At 39.7% G+C, this 20,389-nt stretch overlaps 1 protein-coding gene across 9 annotated transcripts in view; it reads left to right on the top strand.

Moving 5' to 3' along the window:
- LOC105466556 (adducin 3) overlaps positions 1-20,389 on the top strand; it is a 128,587-nt gene that overhangs the window by 99,388 nt on the left and 8,810 nt on the right. For 8 of the 9 annotated variants that reach the window (XM_011715559.3, XM_011715613.3, XM_011715526.3 and 5 more), the window contains 9 exons: positions 6,546-6,684; positions 10,345-10,496; positions 11,431-11,511; positions 12,652-12,801; positions 13,290-13,433; positions 13,545-13,643; positions 15,688-15,870; positions 17,779-18,036; positions 20,248-20,367. In XM_011715559.3, the coding sequence (XP_011713861.1) occupies positions 6,546-6,684; positions 10,345-10,496; positions 11,431-11,511; positions 12,652-12,801; positions 13,290-13,433; positions 13,545-13,643; positions 15,688-15,870; positions 17,779-18,036; positions 20,248-20,367 (1,326 nt within the window). Of the gene's footprint in view, positions 1-6,545; positions 6,685-7,355; positions 7,946-10,344; positions 10,497-11,430; positions 11,512-12,651; positions 12,802-13,289; positions 13,434-13,544; positions 13,644-15,687; positions 15,871-17,778; positions 18,037-20,247; positions 20,368-20,389 lie in introns of those variants that run through there. The other variant, XM_011715623.3, reaches the window with a different exon arrangement.

Below are 20,389 nucleotides of genomic sequence, written 5' to 3'. Positions count from 1 at the left end.
AGGACCATCCAGAAGAAAATATGGTTTATTTGTTTTTTCTCCTTTCAGCAGGGCCAGTGGTATTCTAGTTCCAAATGAGTACATTTCTTAATGGAGGAATTCTAACTAAGTTTGTTATGCTCCTAATTCTGCTTTAGGAGAGCTCTAATAACATAATTATAGGGTGCCTTGGGAGCAGCAAATCTGTAAATCTTTTTTTTTTTTTTTTTTTACTTTTTGCCCCAATTTTCCTCTCTAGTAATTTTGAGGTAAAACATCCAGATGTGGATATTTAAAATTCATCTCTGATGTCTCCAATATTTATCAGTGTTATTATCTGAGTGTAAGTTAGACATTACTGATAAATCAGCCAACATGGAGTTTTTTTGGTTTTTTTAGCATTAATTGAAATAATTTTATCAGGTGAGGTTTTCTTACAAACTCAAATTGGTTCTCTTTTCTGTGACTTAAATATTTTATCTCCTGCCACTTTCTCCTGAAAGTTCTGACCGGATACAGAGCCTTAAAATGTGACACCTCAAGTGAATTCTACTTTTGGATTATAGTATTCTGGAATATATGAGTACTTAAAGTGTATTCTTAGCCTACATGAATCTTAAATCTCTGAATATTTGACATTTTTAGAAGTTCATTTTTGTCCATACTTTATTAATTCAAAGTTTATAGCCTCACTCCCTCAACATTGATAGATATATAAAATAAAAGGGTGTGAGATTCAGATAAGGCTTTTAAGGCACCCTGTCTCTAACTTAAACGTTTTGCTTTTCACCTAGTGATTTTTTTCCCATACTTTTTGGACCTGTGTTTGAAGAGCTGTTCAAACTATAATGTTCTGGGGGCAAATTAAGTTTTCGAGTAGAATTTTGTTTGAGTTGAAGAATTAAATGGCTTTTTAAAAGTTTATAACATTCAATGATGATGAATTTCTTATTTAAAGAAAATAAATCTTACCTAGTAGATTATGGGCAGGCCTAATTACACAGGAAGGATTTCTCATTCAAGTAATAGACTGATAAGACTGTTTTCTAGCTAATAACCTATGAAATGGATCTTTGCTACCTTAACTGAGTCCAGATTGAGATCAAATTCTTCACTTTCTTTGTATCTAGGAAAATGAAAAGAAACTCTAACTTAGTATTAATTGAGCACTGAACTACACACTCAGGGAGAATCTAGAAATGTGACAGACAGTTTCAGTCCTCAGATAATATGGTATAGCAGAGTAGGAAAATAGTTAAACAATCACAGTCATACAATAGGTACCCTAAGTATAGTATGGGGAAACATTCACAGTGAAGTGCAGAAGAGAAGAAATACAGAGATTCCTCCTAACTTGGATGATTAGGTAACTTCAAGGAGAAGGTAGCATTTATGATGTGTTGAATAAAGGAAGGAATTCATTAGGAAGAAGAACAGTGGAAGTCAATACTTCCATTGGACGAAGGAGATCCAGCAGGGCTCGAGAAGTGCAAGTTGCGATCAGAGAATGCTGCGTGAACCTCATAGGCTAAAGCATGAGGTAGTAATGGCGAAAAAATTACATAGCAGCAGACTATGGAAATTTTGCAGTACCAAGCCATTTTGACCTAGGTTAGGAGTCGGTACATTTTCTCGTCATTGCCCATTTTGTTTACACAATTTTTTAATGAAAGTGTTTGTTTTGGATCTGGGTTCAAATTTTGCTTTGCCTACCACTTACTAGCTATGTGACATTAGGAAGCTCATTGAACTTCAGCTTCAGTTTCCTTGTTGGTAAAATGGGGAAAATACCTTACACGGTTGTGACAATTAAAATAAGAGCATGCAGTACAGCATGTAGCACGTAGTAGGCAACTATTTTTTGGAAATTATGTATTTATTGCTAATTTGAAGTACGTTATGCTTTTGTGGCAACACTTTGAAGATTTTAATTCCTTAGACTATATTTTGGTTTTTGAAGGTCTTGAATCTGTCACCCTGATGGCATTCTGGTTTATTCATCTTCACAAAATTTAACAACTACCACTGCCTCCTCTTCTATGCTCTTCTGTATCTGAGAAAGAAGACATAGTTTATGCCATGGTTTTGTGTATATGTTGTTTGATCTTCTAACCCAACTCTTCTTTAGTGGAAACTCCAGGGAACTGTTGGCTAATCTGACAAGCACAGTATGTGGCCTCACCACCGTGATTAGAAATTAAGTTTCTCATTATGCTTTGATGATTTCTTAGCTACAAGAGGGCAAGTACTTAACCTGGTATTCCAGGATCACCATAATCTGCCACTCTATATATGTATTTTTGCTTTATCTACCATTGCAATCTAATGCTCTAATCTAGCCTAAGAGGTTTACTCAACATTTCAGATCACAACATTCCTGCTACTTTGGTTTCAGAGATACAACCAAACTCTCATTAAAATTAGGAAAAGATCCTGTGCCCAGTTGAGGGTTCCAGATTTGAATCTTTATTCCATTTACTTATTAGCTTTGTAACCTCAAGCAAGTCATTGCCTATCTCAGGGCTTTGTGGTGAGACTCAAATGAATCAACTATAAAGGATTACTAACATTGAACTTTAGTAAAAATATGATTACCCATCTCAAAGATAAATAAAATTTTTATCTTAATATTTTAATGAAAGCTCAATAAATTTACTGATAAATTTTAAAAATCAGCTGAAATTAGTAATTATATTAGTCATTTTTTATATTAGTCTTATATTAGTAATTTTTACACTTACTGTTGTAAGACTTAGGTAATTATCTGAACAATATTTCAGAAACATTTGAAACATGTAAAAATGAGTTATAAATGTTCATGACAACATATTAAACCTTTTTTGCACTGGAAGAATTCTTATCTGTTGAAGCACTGTGAACTGTAAAAAAGGCTGGGGAGATTTCATATACTTTGAAAACTGTTGTTTTTTTTTAACCTGTACTGCGTAGAAGCTATTCGTCAGCTTTGAAGGAGACATTCGTATTTTCCCTCTTATTTTTAATTTGATTTCAGAAGGGCTTATACGTGCCTCTATGACACCATAGCTATCCCAAAGGTTTTAGAATGGTACTCACATATTGTGGGATATATGGTAATGAAGAAAGCATTTCACTAATGTAAAAAGAGCATTGGACCTGTGTCCTTGCCTCTCTCATTTACTAGCTGTATGTCCATGAACAAGTTTTCAACCTTTCTTTTTTAACTTTCTCATACTACCCAGTAGAAATTTCTCACCAGTTTTATAAATAGTTGTGATTCTCTTGAGCACTTGGTTGTTGTTTTTTTTTTTAATCTAAAAACCATTGTGAATCAGTACACTGAGCAGGCTGTCTTAATTTGTGTTGGCTGCCAGAGTTGAGATAAAATTTGTTCCATCTCTAGCAAATGCATACAATTTTATGGCATTCACTTTGTATCTTAACCTCATTCCTGGCTCCATCTACCCTCCTTATGCTTATTCTCTCTTCAGCTTTATTTTTCTTACCTATATGTATTTTTGTAGCATTTTAATCTATAGAAGTTGCCTTAAATTTTTCCTGGAAGAAAGGTGCAAGACATTTAATAAAATAGATAATGCCTACTTTTCAAAGCTATTGTAATATATGTAATGAGTGATACACATAGTAGGTATCATTAATTTTGGGTTTTTAAAACTGAATCAAAGAATATTGGTTATAACTACTTTGAACTGAGAAAAATTTAAATAGTTTAGTTCTGAAGGGAAGATAGAGTTCCAGAAGAGCAGACTGGCCTGTTGCCATGTGTCCAGAAGTTTTCTGTACTTAAAAGATAAATGAGGATATCTGGAAGATTTTTTTCCTTTCAGCCTTAAGCATGGTAAAATAGTTACGTTACTTATCTGTATGAAGGTGTCCATCTATCTTGTATACAGCTCTTAGCCATCTTATCTTCACAGAGTCTTGGATGAACAAGAAAACTCCCTAATGGAGTTTTCTGATAAATGAAGTATGTCTTTGTAGAGGATATTTTACAGGACAGTTTTTCTGATTTAAATTGTATATTTAAATGAACTAGATACAGTCAGTAGAACCAGATGTTTTTCAACTTATATTATGTGAATGATTTATACTTAACAAGCTTTGAATTTGTAAAAAGAAAAGCCATATTTAACTTGCGTAAACTGCTCCATGAACTTAGGATTCAAATGTGGTCACAATGAGTATTTTTAAAAATTAATCACTCAAATATCCACTTGCCTTATTAGCAGAAAGTACACCATCTTTCTCTTGGAATTTCTGCTTTTCTTTGAATTCTTCCAGAACTTTAGTGACTTACACTGACTAGGTTCATCAGTGGCCTCCATATCCAAGATGGGTGTGGGTCGTGTAATCATGCATCTGTATATATGTATGTGAGGGAGACACACTAGAGTCTGTTCAGCCCACCACTGCTATTGTACTTCCCTTCCCCATGATAGAATGTTGAAAACCAGTCTTAAACTGTTCAATAGGAGCTATAGGTTCACTGTTGACCCAGATGCTTGTGCAGGCCACCACAGTGCATCAGGGAAGGATCTTCCTGTGCTAAGCTCAGTTAGGATGTTCCATGGTCCCTTATGGTTGAGCACCCAATATTACAACTATTAGCACCCAGTTCTTAGAGTTCACATCATGGAAACCTCTCAATTATTGTTCTAAGTGCACTGCAAACACTGAATCAGAACTGGTCCTAACATCTACCACCTCATACCTTTAGAGCCACATTTCCCCTTACCACCATGTGTTCCTATGCTATTATTTTTTTTAAAAAAGTTCCTGGCGGAACATGGTGGCTCACATCTGTAATCCCACCACTTTGGGCAGCCAAGACGGGTGGATCACTTGAGGACAGGAGTTTGAGACCAACCTCACCAACATGGTGAAACCCCATCTCTACTAAAAATACAAAAATTAGCCAGGCATGGTGGTGCACACCTATAATCCCAGCTACTTGGGAGGCTGAGATAGAAGAATCACTTGAACCCAGGAGGTGGAGGTTGCAGTGAGCTAAGATTATGCCACTGCACTCCAATCTGGGCAACAGAGCGAGGAGAAAAAAAAAAAAGTTTCCTAGACCTCTGGGAAACTCTCTCAGAAAGGCTCCATCTAAGCAGAGACTCCAGGAGATTTTATTCCTACCCTCATGAGGCAGACCACTGTCAGTGACTCAAAAGAGATTCACTCTTCTAAAGGAGGTTTTTTCATTTATCTCCCAGGTATTCATACCTACCCTTCTTGGAGGTAGCGATTCCAGAATAATTTTCTGCCTTCTCCCTCTTAGGCAAAGTGGGGGAAATGGAACTTAATTTCTGGCAGGGCATCCTGCTACATAAGTAGCTGATCTCAAATGGAAGAGCAAGGGTTAAGTGACTTACGTTGCAAGAGCCTTCATCTTTAAAATGAAATAGACATGAGCAAGAGAACAAATGACAAACTTATTAAAATAAGTGTCAGTTGGGTTTGATGGAAAGTCAGAACCAACTATTTGTGATGCGAAGGACTGGGAGAAGTTTCAGATGATGAACCATATTAGTAACTTGAGGATTACTGGAATAGGGGCGTTCTCTTAATGTTCAGGATTTTGATCCATATAAATACTGTTTCTGCCACTACCTCACCCCAACCCACCCCCAAAAAGATACAGAACTCCAGAATAGGAACATATGGAACCCAAAGTTCCATTAAAAAACTGCCATGTATCACAGTGTTGCAGAAGAGTAATTAGAACTCAACTCTTATTAATTTGTTTTCAGAGTTTATGGAGCTAAGGAATTGCCATGGAAATAATAGAAATGATGATTTAGTATGTCTCAGTGAAAACTTTGGCCATTGAGTCACTCTGTATTCAAAGTTGTGCCCCATTCACATGGGGACTCTGTCTTTTTGTTTTGTTTTGTTTTGTTTTTTTGTTTTTTTTTGAGACGGAGTTTCGCTCTCATTGCCCAGGCTGGAGTGCAATGGCACGATCTTGGCTCACTGCATGCCTCCTCCTTCCAAGTTCAAGCTATTCTCCTGCCTCAGCCTCCCAAGTAGCTGGGATTACAGGCATGCACCAGCATGCCTGGCTAATTTTGTATTTTTAGTAGAGACGGGTTTCTCCATGTTGGTCAGGCTGGTCTCCAACTCCCGACCTCAGGTGATCCGCCCGCCTCGGTCTCCCAAAGTGCTGGGATTACAGGTGTGAGCCACCGTGCCCGGCTGGGGACTCTGTCTCAGGTAAGCAAGGAGTGGGTCACCGTTTTTTACAGCAGTTTCTTGGTGCTTGAATTGTATATTAATAAGAGGAGTTGTATCTGTGCCTGTCTAGTATAGATACTACAATATCTCATTTTCATTGACATTAAGAATGCCTAGTGGTTCCTCCCCCTTAAAGCAAGCTTCTTGCTGCTTCTTCCAGTGCTTTGGTTTTATTGTTTTGTGTTTTATATTTGTTTTTAAATAGTACAGGTAAAAGCTATTCAGAAGAGGGATGGGGGAAAGATTGATTGTATCGGAGCAAGTTACTTTTGGGCCATTCTGCTGCAAGTGAGATATGCTTGCTCAGTCGTTATTTTTGTGTATTACAGGCCTTTCGGGAAGACTTGGAATGCCTTATTCAAGAACAGATGAAGAAAGGCCACAACCCAACTGGATTACTAGCATTACAACAGATTGCAGATTACATCATGGCCAATTCTTTCTCGGGTTTTTCTTCACCTCCCCTCAGTATGTCAGTTTTGCAGAGTTTTAAACATTATAATTTTACTTCCACTTTGGAACAGTGTACATCTCTAGCAACATATTCTGCTCAGGTTCAGTTCTTAAGTTTATAACATCTAATACTTAGAGTAACATAGTGTTAGAACCTCCTACCTTTTCATATCAACCAGGCATTTACTACACTTTATACAGATTATAAGATGATATAAGACATGGTCTGCGCTGGGACCTGTGGCATGTGTCAGTAGTCCCAGCCACATGGGAGGCTGAGGTGGGAGAAATGCTTGAGCCCAGGAGTTCGAGACCAGCCTAGCAACAAAGTGAAAACTTTGTCTCTATTTTTGTTTTTTGTTGTTGTTGTTGTTCGTGTTTGTTTGTTTGTTTGTTTTGAGACAAGAGTCTTGCTCTGTCACCTAGGTTGGAATACAGTGGCCTGATCTCGGCTCACTGCAACCTCTGCCTCCCAGGCTCAAGTGATTCTCCTGCCTCAGCCTCCTGAATAGCTGGGATTACAGGTGCATGCCACCATGCCTGGCTAATTTTTTGTATTTTTAGTAGAGACGGCGTTTCACCATGTTGGTCAGGCTGGTCTCGAACTCCTGACCTTGTGATCCGCCCACCTCAGCCTCCCAAAGTGCTGGGATTACAGGCATGAGCCTCTGCACCAGGCCGAGCTTGTCTCTATTTTCTAAAATAATCTGATTTTAATGTGGCTGGATATAAATCATATCACAGTTGGATTTGGAAGTTTGGGTTTTATTCCTAACTTTGATGGGAAGCCATTTTAAGCAGAAGGATGATTTTAAAAGACCACTATATTTTCTGTGTGAAGAATGAACTGGGAGATTTCATAGTACTATTAACAAAAATAGAATAGTCCAGAGTTGGAGATCTAGTTTGGCTTGGGAAATGGGGGAAGTTCAACTTTGGGCATGCTCCATTTGCATTGCCAAGACATTGCAGCAATTGGAAATGCAGTCAGCTTAGGAGAAACATTTGGCAAATAGACATAGAGAAATAGTACTCAAAGCGTGGACATTGATTAAATAATCATACAAGAGGGTATGGGCTGACAAAAGATTCCAAAGAGAAAACCTCAAAAGCTCAAAGAGGAAGACTAGTCAGAGAAGACAGAAATAGTAAAAGAAGCTGCCCTGCAAGTGTCCTGGATTCCATGGCGGGAACAAGGAGCTACAGGAGACCTTGGCCTGCTGACTGGAATGTGCAAAGGCACGGCAGGAGGAAAGCCGTGCGCCACTGTTCGGAGGTCAGGAAATAGCAACCAGTTGCCTGAAATACTTAACGTTGTGTTGTGAAAAGCGGAAGTTAAAGTTGGAAAGTTACGGGGAGAGTAGGAGACAGGTTAATGACTGACTCTAAAATTTTGTCAGAAATTATACTATTTTGTGTGGCTTATGTATTAAAACTATTCAAATTACTTCAAAACATCTCAAAATTAAAAGGTTTTACATTGAAATATTCTCTTTAAAAGTTCTTGCTCATATTCTCAGGTTAAAAGCAGTGCTTTGGAAAACTCAATGGCTTTATGCATAATGAATTTACAAAGAAAGGGGCTACAGCCAAGGACAAGAATGAGGCTTATTGCAGGGCATGAGTTAAGGGCTGAACTCAAGTGTGGACAACGAGGGACCTTATGAAGAAAAGAGTCATGGAATGTGGTGGCAAATTATATATGGTAACCCGGGAGAGGTTAAGAGGTAGAGGTGGCCGGGCGCGGTGGCTCAAGCCTGTAATCCCAGCACTTTGGGAGGCCGAGACGGGCGGATCATGAGTTCAGGAGATCGAGACCATCCTGGCTAACACGGTGAAACCCCGTCTCTACTAAAATACAAAAAAAATTAGCCGGGCGAGGTGGCGGGCGCCTGTACTCCCAGCTACTCGGGAGGCTGAGGCAGGAGAATGGCGTGAACCCGGGAGGCGGGGCTTGCAGTGAGCTGAGATCCGGCCACTGTACTCCAGCCTGGGCAACAGAGCTAGACTCCGTCTCAAAAAAAAAAAAAAAAAGGTAGAGGTTACTTCAGTTTGAGCCTACAGGAATGGTAATATCAATATTAGAAGCAAAGTAAAGAGAAGAGAGAAGGTAAGAAAAACCAGGAGAGAGAAGATAAAATCACCTTTAGACCCTTTTAATTTTGATGTTATTGTGTTGTAGGCAGTAAGAAATGGCAGGCTAGGCTGGGCACAGTGGCTTATGCCTATAATCCTAGCACTTTGGGAGGCCAAGGCAGGAGGATCACTGGAGGCCAGGAGTTCAAGACCAGCCTGGGCAACATAGTGAGACCCTGTCTCCACTAAAAAATTAAAAAATTAGCCAGGTGTGGCAGCGTGCCCTATAGTCATAGCTACTCAGGAGGCTGAGGTGGAAGGATTGCTTGAGCCTAGGAGTTCAAGGCTGCAGTGAACCATGATCACACCACTGCACTGCAGCCCGGGGGACAGAGTGAGACCCTGCCTCTTAAAAAAAAAAAAAAAAAAGGCTGGGGCCAGGCACAGTGGCCTAGGCCTATAATCCCACCACTTTGGGAGGCCAAGGCGGGTGGATCATCTATCATCTGAGGTCAGGAGTTCGAGACCACCCTGACCAACAAGGAAAAACCCCATCTCTACTAAAACTACTAAATTAGCTGGGCATGGTGACATATGCCTGTAATCCCAGCTACTCAGGAGGCTGAGGCAGGAGAATCGCTTTGAACCCGGGAGGCGGAGGTTGTGGTGAACTGAGATCACGCCATTGCACTCCAGCCTGAATAACAAGGGCAAAACTCCATCTCAAAAAAAAAAAAAAAAGAAAAGAAGCAGGCTGGAAAATGGGGAGGAGGAGCTGATCAGAACTAAAGACCAGGGAGTGAGTCGTCTACACAAAAATAACAGTAGGGAGGTTCAAGAGTCTGTAATGTTTTTGCAGGGAAATGTAAAATGAGAAAGAACATAGTGGAGGACTGAGCTTTGGGAAAGAGCCACAGTTGGGCAAAGGAAACAGATGAACTTGGAGAAAAGCAGGTGGACAAGGAACAAGAGATCTGAGATAGTATCGCATGGGCCTGGAGAAGAGTTCTAGGAATGAGGCAGTGTAAATTGTGTTAAGCTGTAAAAAGGTCAAGAAGAATGAAGACTGTGCTAGCAAAAGTTGAACTTGGTAACAGTTGAACTTGGCAATTAGATCATCAGAGACCTTCGAGATCTTCAGTAGGACAGAAATCATACTGCTATTTGCATGCATTATTTTCCATCTCAAATTTTTTTGTGTGTTTGAATAAAAGTCAAGAGAGATAATAGAAAAGTAGCTTTCTGTTGAGGTCTTTTCATCATAAAACTAGCAATAACCTCAGTATTTAACAGTTTTACCCTTGGAGATATATGTAACAATTTTTCCCCAGTGGTGTGAGCCTTTGATATAGTCACTCCTTAGCAAGCACTAGATGAAGCAACTTTTACTAAGCAATCAAAGATAGCTGATACTTATTTTACTCTCAGTGTACCTCTCTGAAGGAGAATAAGCTAATAAAATACTGTATGGGCTGATAAATTTCAGATTATTATATACAAGGCTGGGATACTCCCAGATGCAGGCTACTTCCTGGCAACTAATTTCCAGGTAAGGGATTGCATGACTTGTATCTCTCTCCACATTTTTTGTTCTTTTAGGTCTTGGCATGGTCACACCTATCAATGACCTTCCTGGTGCAGATACATCCTCATATGTGAAGGGAGAAAAACTTACTCGCTGTAAACTTGCCAGCCTGTACAGACTTGTAGACTTGTTTGGATGGGCACACCTGGCAAATACCTATATCTCAGTGAGTTCTTCAGCTTTCAATTCCTTTTTGAAAAAATTCCAACTAGCAGGCAACTATACTTTTCTTACCTTTACCTGGAAGTCCAGTTTTCAGACTTATTCTCTAAACCTAGTATGCTAGCTCGCAGCCAAATACTGATTTAAACCTTATTCCCAAGGGAGAGGCTACAGTTCCCCCACCTTTCTTCTCCCCTTACTATCTGTGTTGTTCCTTTGGTTCAGACCAAGTGTAGAATCTATCCAGGAAGAAATCCTTCTGTCAAAATTGTCCCTCTCCATGATAATTACGTCTGAGCATCAGTGGATCAGTGGCTTTATAAGCATTTGAGGCAAGGAAGATAGAGGAGGTCAGGGAAATTTCCTCCCTGGTCTTTATTTTTTAAATATATTCTTGCCATTCACCATCATATTTTTATTTTGCCACACTTGGAAAAAGATGCTATTTGGAAGCAAAAGAGTATTAAAATACTGTACAATGGAAATGCTATAGATGCAGTCCACAGAGAACCTTTCTTCCTTTCCACCTTCCATCTTTATTTTAATTCCTTCCTAGGAAGAGATACTGTTTGCTTTCCTTTGCCCATTTTGCCTTAACTTCCAAGTTATAAATTAAGGTTATAATCATTTCCATATTGGCTTGAATAATACTAGCATTTATTTTCCATGAACATAACTGACCCTAAATAATCTTAGAGGCCCAAAATAGCACTTTTATAAGTCCAGTAAATAAGAAATTAAAGTCAGAATTTTTAAGCAAGTACTTGAGGGAAACTTTAGGAGTTTCATGTTGTAGACCTTTAATTTTTGCTTTGTTGGGTTTTTTTTTTTCCTGATCTCTCACAATTAGTCATTGTAAATATATTTGTAGTCATGTTTCCACTGCAAAATATAGACCACTTCATAGTAATTCCCTGTTGTTGGTTTTTTTTTTCCAGGTAAGAATAAGTAAGGAGCAAGACCACATTATAATAATTCCCAGAGGCCTATCTTTTTCTGAAGCTACAGCCTCCAATTTGGTATAATTTTCCATTCCTGTGTTGCTTTTTCTGAGCTTTCTTCTGCTTTTCTGACAGTTTTTAGCTTTTAGTACAGGACAGAATAAGAAGGTATGGATGGAAAAACATTTACTAGTGAACAGTGAAGGGAATTTGAACTATGTTGTTGTTTTAAAGAAAAGTTTTAGAGAGTAGTGTAATTGAAGAGACTAATAAATGAGTTGGTCTTACCAGTTTTCTATGTTTTGAAGGGAATCTTGATTTTTTTTTCCACCCTATACACTCAGAAATTTGTCTTAAAAAACACACACACACACACGGCCAGGCGCGGTGGCTCACGCCTGTAATCCCAGCACTTGGGAGGCTGAGGCAGGTGGATCACGAGGTCAGGAGTTCAAGACCAGTCTGGCCAACATGGTGAAACCCCATTTCTACTAAAGATAGAAAAAAGTAGCTGGCTGTGGTGGCACACGCCTGTAATCCCAGCTACTCGGGAGGCTGAGGCAGGAGAATCGCTTGAACCCACGAGGCAGAGGATGCAGTGAGCCAAGAACACACCGTTGCACTCCAGCCTGGGCGACAGGGCAAGACTCCATCTTAAACACACACACACACACACACACACACACACACACACACACACACACAATGTTCATAGCTAGATTTAAACAAAGTTCAGTTGGTAAGAATATAGGATCTGACCTTCTTAGTATTTTATCTTTTCCATGATTGTACTCCTAGCCACTGTCACCAGCTTACAGAGTGACAGGAGCTACTTTGGTTCTGGGTGCTTGCTGTAATGTTAGCAAATAGAAGTTTTCTAGCCAATTCTATACATGCCAGACTTGTTCAGACCTCCAATGAAGAGCTTAAGTTCTCAGTTTCTTGGAAACTACTTCTTGCCAAGTACTAAGTTTTGTTGCACCTGTTTTATAAATAAAGTTTTATGGGAACAAAGCTGTACCTGCTAACTTACAGATTGTTTATGGCTGCTTTTGTACTGCAGCTGCAGATTTGAATAATTGCAGCAGAGGCCCACGAAGTCCAAAATGTTTACTATCTGGCCTTTTACAAAAAGGTTTGCTACCCCCGGTTTAGCTTGTGAAACACAAACTTTGATACATATGTACCAGTTAAATATGTTTTTTTGATTTTTTCCAGGTAAAAGTCAATATAATAGGAGAAGTGGTTGACCAGGGAAGTACCAATTTGAAAATTGACCATACAGGATTCAGTCCCCATGCTGCAATCTATTCAACACGTCCTGATGTTAAGTGTGTGATACACATCCATACCCTTGCAACAGCAGCTGTAAGTCAATGAAAGGCCAAAACTGACAGTGACTCTGGAAGATGTATTATTTTTGTGGCTTTCTCAACAGGATGCTTTACTATCTGCTTTTCAAAATCATATTTGATATAATAATCTGCATAACCAGAAAGTGAAAGGCCCTTGGAACCAAATGCTACCATTCTAGGAAACAACTGGAGAAATAGCATTTGGATTTTAAAACTAACCAGTTTGAAAATTGGGTCATTGAGTTTTTTAGAGCAAAACTTCTTTCATAATATTTGACACAGCATTTAAGTTGAGTTGTATTCCCTAAGTCCTTTGTGTGTGTGTGTGTGTGTGTGTGTGTGTAAGAAACAAAGTGGGAAGTGAATAAAGTGGAAAGTGGGCTGCAATGGTGAACACAGTGAATAGGCCAGTGCTTTCCTGACCTGACCAGACAATCAGGTTCCTATGAAAATGTATGTAGTAACGAAATGTGTTATCTTGGTATGGGCCAAACCAAATAGGTATCCTCCATGAAATGTGGGATCCTTCCCATTTCTCAAGAGTCTCTTATTCTGGGAGATGTTGCCTATTATGACTACCAAGGGTCGCTTGAAGAACAGGAGGAGAGAATTCAGCTGCAGAAAGTTCTGGGGCCAAGTTGTAAGGTATGTCATAGAGTTTGTCTAAAGAGCTATTTTTGTTGCTGCTGCTGTTGATGAAAACAGTGTGAGCTATGCCAGTTATTTCAAGTGATTGCTCTGGGCATTCTATTTTAGGTGCTGGTACTCAGGAATCATGGTGTGGTTGCACTTGGAGAAACAATTGAGGAGGCTTTTCATTATATTTTTAATGTGCAGCTAGCCTGTGAGATTCAGGTAGGAAACATTATTCCCCCTTTTTAATTCTTTGTTGTTTGCTTGTTTAGTTGGATTTTGTGTACTTGTTTCCAAATATGTATTAGTTAGTGGCTTTTTGTCTTTTAAGAGAAGTTCTGCTCTACTTATGTAGAGAGGGTTGTCAACTCAGTTATCTCTTGAATTGAAAATAGAAGTAAAGGAAATTAAAATTTTCTCACACTCAATCTAAGGGTCTCATAAACATCATTATCCCTACAATCCTGCTTTTTAAGTTAGTACAATTGTGGGCCGGGCGCGGTGGCTCAAGCCTGTAATCCCAGCACTTTGGGAGGCCGAGACGGGCGGATCACGAGGTCAGGAGATCGAGACCATCCTGGCTAACATGGTGAAACCCTGTCTCTACTAAAAAATACAAAAAACTAGCCAGGCGAGGTGGCGGGCGTCTGTAGTCCCAGCTACTCGGGAGGCTGAGTCAGGAGAATGGCGTAAACCCGGGAGGCGGAGCTTGCAGTGAGCTGAGATCCAGCCACAGCACTCCAGCCTGGGCGACAGAGCGAGACTCCGTCTCAAAAAAAAAAAAAAGAAAAAAAAGTTAGTACAATTGTATATTTCTCTGTTTTCACCCTCTAGTGATGGTGCTAATTAAGAAAGAAAAACAGCTGCAAATCAAGAATCAAATGTGCTGTGGTCACTTTTGTAAAAAGTTTAACTAGGGCCAGAAGTTTTATGAAATTGCAGTTTTCAACACTTCCACAACCTCATTATGATGAGAGGTTGGATATTTATTAACCACTTTTTTCATCAGAGATGCTGAATGTATTTAAAGGCCCTAATTTTCTCTAAATCGAGCAGATTTGGCCGGGCGTGGTGGCTCATACCTGTAATCCCAGCACTTTGGGAGGCCGAGGCGGGTGGATCACCTTAGGTCAGTAGTTCGAGACCAGCCTGACCAACATGGAGAAACCCCATCTCTACTAAAATACAAAATTAGCAGGTGCCTGTAATCCCAGCCACTCGGGAGGCAGAGGTTGCAGTGAGCTGAGATCGTGCTATTGTACTCCAGCCTGGGCAACAAGAGCGAGTCTCCGTCTCAATAAATAAACAAATAAATAAAGCAGATTCTCATGAAGCAAATGGTAATAATCTTAATTTATTGGAAGAGCCACAAGAAACGGGGAGAAAAAAACAACAAAACCTTTTTTTAGCAACATTAACTTGTCCTAACAATCAACTTCTTTTTTGCTTTGATGGCTCCTCCTCCTCTTGTCAAATGGGGCTATGAAAAACTTAATTAAATTAAGATAATGAGCCGATGGCTTCTGCCTAAATATCTTTAAATTCAAAGTACGGTGTTTTTGTATTCCCTTAAAATTATAACTTTTAGCAAAAGTATTAACTGGATAACCCTGGGGAAACTTCAAGAAAAGAAATTTAAAATTTGGCAACAGATTTCAGTTGCTTAAAATATATTAAGGCCGGGCGCGGTGGCTCAAGCCTGTAATCCCAGCACTTTGGGAGGCCGAGATGGGCGGATCACGAGGTCAGGAGATCGAGACCATCCTGGCTAACACGGTGAAACCCCGTCTCTACTAAGAAATACAAAAAATAGCCAGGCGAGGTGGCAGCGCCTGTAGTCCCAGCTACTCGGGAGGCTGAGGCCGGAGAATGGCGTGAACCCGGGAGGCGGAGCTTGCAGTGAGCTGAGATCCGGCCACTGCACTCAGCCTGGGCTACAGAGCGAGACTCCGTCTCAAAAAAAAAAAAAAAAAAAAAAAAAAAAAAAAAAAATATATATATATATATATATATATATTAAGAGGTATGGCTCTAAATGTGTTTTCCATCAGGGAGGATCAGAGTCTTGGAAAGTTTCTTTTTCAGATAGGTGGAAAAGATACTTCAGCTGTCTGCTGGCACAAGAGTGTCATCTTGTCTTTGTTGTTAGTAGCCTGAGCAAGTATTATACGTATTTGTCAAATTGAAATTGTGCCTTTTTGAAAGTAAAATACTCATTACAGTCTTTATAGTTTTGTATCTCTGTATATTTTACCATTGATTACAGGTGCGGGCCCTAGCAGGAGCAGGTGGAGTGGACAATCTCCACATACTGGACTTTCAGAAGTATAAAGCTTTCACTTACACTATAGCAGCGTCTGGTGGAGGAGGTGTGAATATGGTTTCCCATCAAAAATGGAAGGTTGGCGAAATTGAGTTTGAAGGGCTTATGAGGACTCTAGACAACTTGGTACGTTGCACAATTGAAATAAAACTTGGATTTAATGTCTTCAGATTCAAGAGCAGATGCTTCCATTTTTGTAGAACATGCTCCATACTCCTCCAGAAGCTGAGTTTGGCCCTAGGAAAGCATTTCAGTGTGATTTAACCACACCTTTGAGAATTAAACAGAACTTAAAATGTCCTTTTTTTTTTTTTTTGAGACGGAGTCTCGCTCTGCCGCCCAGGCTGGAGTGCAGTGGCCAGATCTCAGCTCACTGCAAGCTCCGCCTCCCTGGTTCACGCCATTCTCCTGCCTCAGCCTCCCAAGTAGCTGGGACTACAGGCGCCCGCCACCTTGCCCGGCTAGTTTTTTGTATTTTTTTTGTAGAGACAGGGTTTCACCGTGTTAGCCAGGATGGTCTCGATCTCCTGACTTTGTGATCCGCCTGTCTCGGCCTCCCAAAGTGCTGGGATTACAGGCTTGAGCCACCGTGCCCGGCCTGGTTTTTTTTTTTTTTTTTTTTCAAGATTACAATATATTGTTATTAACCATAGTCACCATAGTATATAACTCTTGAACTTTTTCCTCCTGTCTAACTGACATTTTGTATCCTTTGATCAACATCTCCCCACCCCCACTTCCTAGGAACCACTATTCTACTCTACTTTTATGAGTTCAACTTTTGTTGTTGTTGTTGTGGTTGTGGTTGTTGGAGGCAGGATCTTGCTTGGAGTGCCGTGACACAATCAGGGCTCACTTGCAGCCTCAACCTGCTGGGCTCAAACCATTCTTACACCTCAGCCTCCTGTGTAGCTGGGACCATTGGGGTGTGCCACCATGCCTGGCTAATATTTTTTTAACTTTTTAAGATTCTGTATATAAGTGAGATCATGGGGGTATTTGTCTTTCTATGCCTGGTTTATTTCATTTAATATAATGTCCTCGAGGTTCATCCATGTTGTCACATTTGACAGAATTTCTTTTTTAAAGCTGAATAGTATTCCATTGTGTTATATGTACAACATTGATATCCCATCCATCAGTGGACACATAGGATGATTCCATATCTGGGCTATTGTGAATAATGCTGTACCTAACATGAGAGTGCAGATACCTCTTTGACATACTGCTTACATTTCCTTTGGATATATATCTGGTAGTGAGACTGCTGGGTCATATGGTAGTTTTATTTTTAATTGTATGAGGAACCTCCGTACTGTTTTCCCCAATGGCTGTACTAATTTATATTGCTACCAACAGTGTGCAAAGGGTCCCTTTCTTCCTACATTCTAATGCTTGTTGTCTTTCATCTTTTTTATAATAGCGATTCTAACAGATAGGACATGATATCTCATGCTTTAATTTGCATTTTCTTGATTAGTGATGTTTTAATATACTTGACCATTTGTATGTCTTCTTTTGAGAAATGTTTATTCAGATCCTTTGCCCACTTTTTAATTGGGTTCTTTTCTTGCTATTTTTTGAGTTCCCTATATATTTTGGATAGTGACCCCTTAAAAGATGTATGGTTTGGCAAATGTTATCTTAGATTTTACTCTCTTCCGTGAAGGCTCAGAAGGCTGACTGCCTTCAGACCTAGGAACAAAGACTTAAATGAGCACTGAGATTTGCTTCCCAAAAACAGGTTTATAGGCAGAAAAGCACTTCTGGTCAGCAACTTAAAACTGTTCCTTGTCAGGAACAGTTGTGTGAGTGGAAATCGCAATATCAGCTGTAATCAGCTTTAACTGGGTCTTGAAATTTGCGTAATTTCAACTCTAGTGTTACGTGAGAGTTATATGGTGTTTGGAAGGATGCTTTTTTCTTTGTTTTTCAGCAAAGGAGTCTTTTAAATCATTTGTATAAGGAATTAGGATCCAAATGCTGTTGTTGATACACGTTTAATGCTTTAAATGTGGTTTTTCCCTCCCTTAGGGGTATAGAACAGGCTATGCTTACAGGCATCCTCTCATTCGAGAGAAGCCTAGGCACAAGAGTGATGTGGAAATCCCAGCAACTGTGACTGCCTTTTCCTTTGAAGACGATACGGTGCCACTCTCTCCTCTCAAATACATGGCACAGAGGCAACAGCGTGAAAAAACAAGATGGCTGAACTCACCAAATACTTACATGAAAGTGAATGTGCCTGAGGAGTCTCGGAACGGAGAAACCAGTCCCCGAACCAAAATCACGGTATGCCGGTATTTTACATAGTTTGCCTTTACTAAATATTTTGCCTAGTTACTCAAGAATTGAATGTTCTATATTGAAAATATTTGGAAAATAAAATAATATTAAAAATATTACTGTCACTTATCTGGCTTTAACTTTGTGCAAGGCACTCTTCTAAGTGCCATACACAGATCATATCATTTAATTCTCCTAATATGAATGATGCTGTTTTTCTGTCTGTTTTATAGATGAGAAAACCAAGGCAAAAAGGGTTAATTAATCTGTTTTAATGGTAAACTCGGGATTTGCATGAAGACAGTCTGACTCTTGAGCCCAGTTCTTGCTCACTACATGATACTGCTTTGTAGTTTCTGTTAAACTACACCAGTAGTTTAACTCACCAGTGAATTAAAACTATAAAAGTTATCAATACCTAATTGTACCAGAGCTGCATGAATCACTGCACATATAGCTACCCTTAGGCAAGATCTTGTAGGGTAGAGAAATGGGTTATTTTATCTTTTTCAGAAGTTTGCATTAGATTTGGTTTGGTTTGGTTTTGGAGTGCATACCACCAAACATTCTCTAGGTCAAGCTTGTCCAATCCATGGCCCAGGATGGCTTTGGATGCAGCTTAACACAAATTTGTAAACTTTATTAAAACATTATGAGAATTTTTTGTGATTTTTTTTTTTAAGCTAATCAGCTGTCATTAGTGTTAGTGTATTTTATATGTGGCCCAAGACAGTTCTTCTTCCAGCGTGGCCCAGGGAAGTCAAAAGATTGGACACCACAGCTCTAGATATTCAGAATTAGTTCATCTTGTATAAACTAATGGCATTCAATACGAAAATACCTAGGCATCAGAATGTCTTTTCTGTAGTCTATAAGATTTCTTGCCTCCCAGTAAAAGAACATAAACTCATTGGTTTCTCAGAATTCATTTTGTTGACAGAGATTGATGGTTAGCCATCATTAATCTTGATCGAGATTTGCTTGCTTTTTTTTTTTTTTTTTTGAGACAGAGTCTCGCTCTGTCACCCAGGCTGGAGTACAGTGGCCGGATCTCAGCTCACTGCAAGTTCCGTCTCCCGGGTTCATGCCATTCTCCTGCCTCAGCCTCCCGAGTAGCTGGGACTACAGGCACCCGCCACCTCGCCCGGCTAGTTTTTTTTTTTGTATTTTTTGGTAGAGACGGGGTTTCACCGTGTTAGCCAGGATGGTCTTGATCTCCTGACCTCGTGATCTGCCCATCTCGGCCTCCCAAAGTGCTGGGATTACAGGCTTGAGCCACTGTGCCCGGCTGAGATTTGCTTTCTTTAAGAATTATAATATGGGGTAAATGAAAAAAATTATGTAAGCTCCTTCCAACCCTATGATTCTATTTTGCTATTATATACCAGATTATCCCCATTATAAAATGCTGATTAGGGCTTGGCCTTTTCTGTCAGCCAAAAATAAAAAGTGAAGTCTGATAAACTAAATCTTAAGATATTTCTTAAGGGTTTTTTTTGTTTTTTTGTTTTTTTGTTTTGACTTCTTGGCCATATTCATCCAACTTCTGTCTTCAATGCAGAAGACAGAACACTGAATGTGAGTGAATGTGAGATCATGCTCTCTGTGCTTGAAGTAGCTTCAGCATCGTGTTTTCACTTGACAGGAGAAAGTTTAATTAGCAGTATAATTGAATATTTGTGTGAATCGTAATGGCATTTATTTTTTAAGTGAATGCTGATTTTTAGCCTTTTGTAACTAGTATAAGATGAAACTAATTCACCACTAAGATTTTTTTTTTTTTTTTTTTTTTTTTTTTTGAGACGGAGTCTCGCTCTGTCGCCCAGGCTGGAGTGCTGTGGCCGGATCTCAGCTCACTGCAAGCTCCGCCTCCCGGGTTTACGCCATTCTCCTGCCTCAGCCTCCCTTGTAGCTGGGATTACAGGCGCCCACCACCTCGCCCGGCTAGTTTTTTGTATTTTTTTAGTAGAGACGGGGTTTCACCGTGTTAGCCAGGATGGTCTCGATCTCCTGACCTCGTGATCCGCCCGTCTCGGCCTCCCAAAGTGCTGGGATTACAGGCTTGAGCCACCGCGCCCGGCCCACCACTAAGATATTTCTGAGTGAAATTATTTAAACATTGGCAATGCCCCTCTTGAGACTATAAGCAGTTATCTAGCAATCTACTAATATTTTCTTAACACAAAGCTTCATTTTAGAAAATTTTTGATTCTTTAGTGGATGAAAGCAGAAGACTCATCTAAAGTTAGTGGTGGAACACCTATCAAAATTGAAGATCCAAATCAGTTTGTTCCTTTAAACACAAACCCGAATGAGGTACTAGAAAAGAGAAATAAGGTAAGACATGGTCTTCTATAGC

Source organism: Macaca nemestrina, chromosome 9 (assembly GCF_043159975.1).
Source record: "Macaca nemestrina isolate mMacNem1 chromosome 9, mMacNem.hap1, whole genome shotgun sequence".
In the NCBI taxonomy this organism is placed as follows: domain Eukaryota; kingdom Metazoa; phylum Chordata; class Mammalia; order Primates; family Cercopithecidae; genus Macaca; species Macaca nemestrina.
This window is presented reverse-complemented; position numbering and strand designations above follow the sequence as displayed.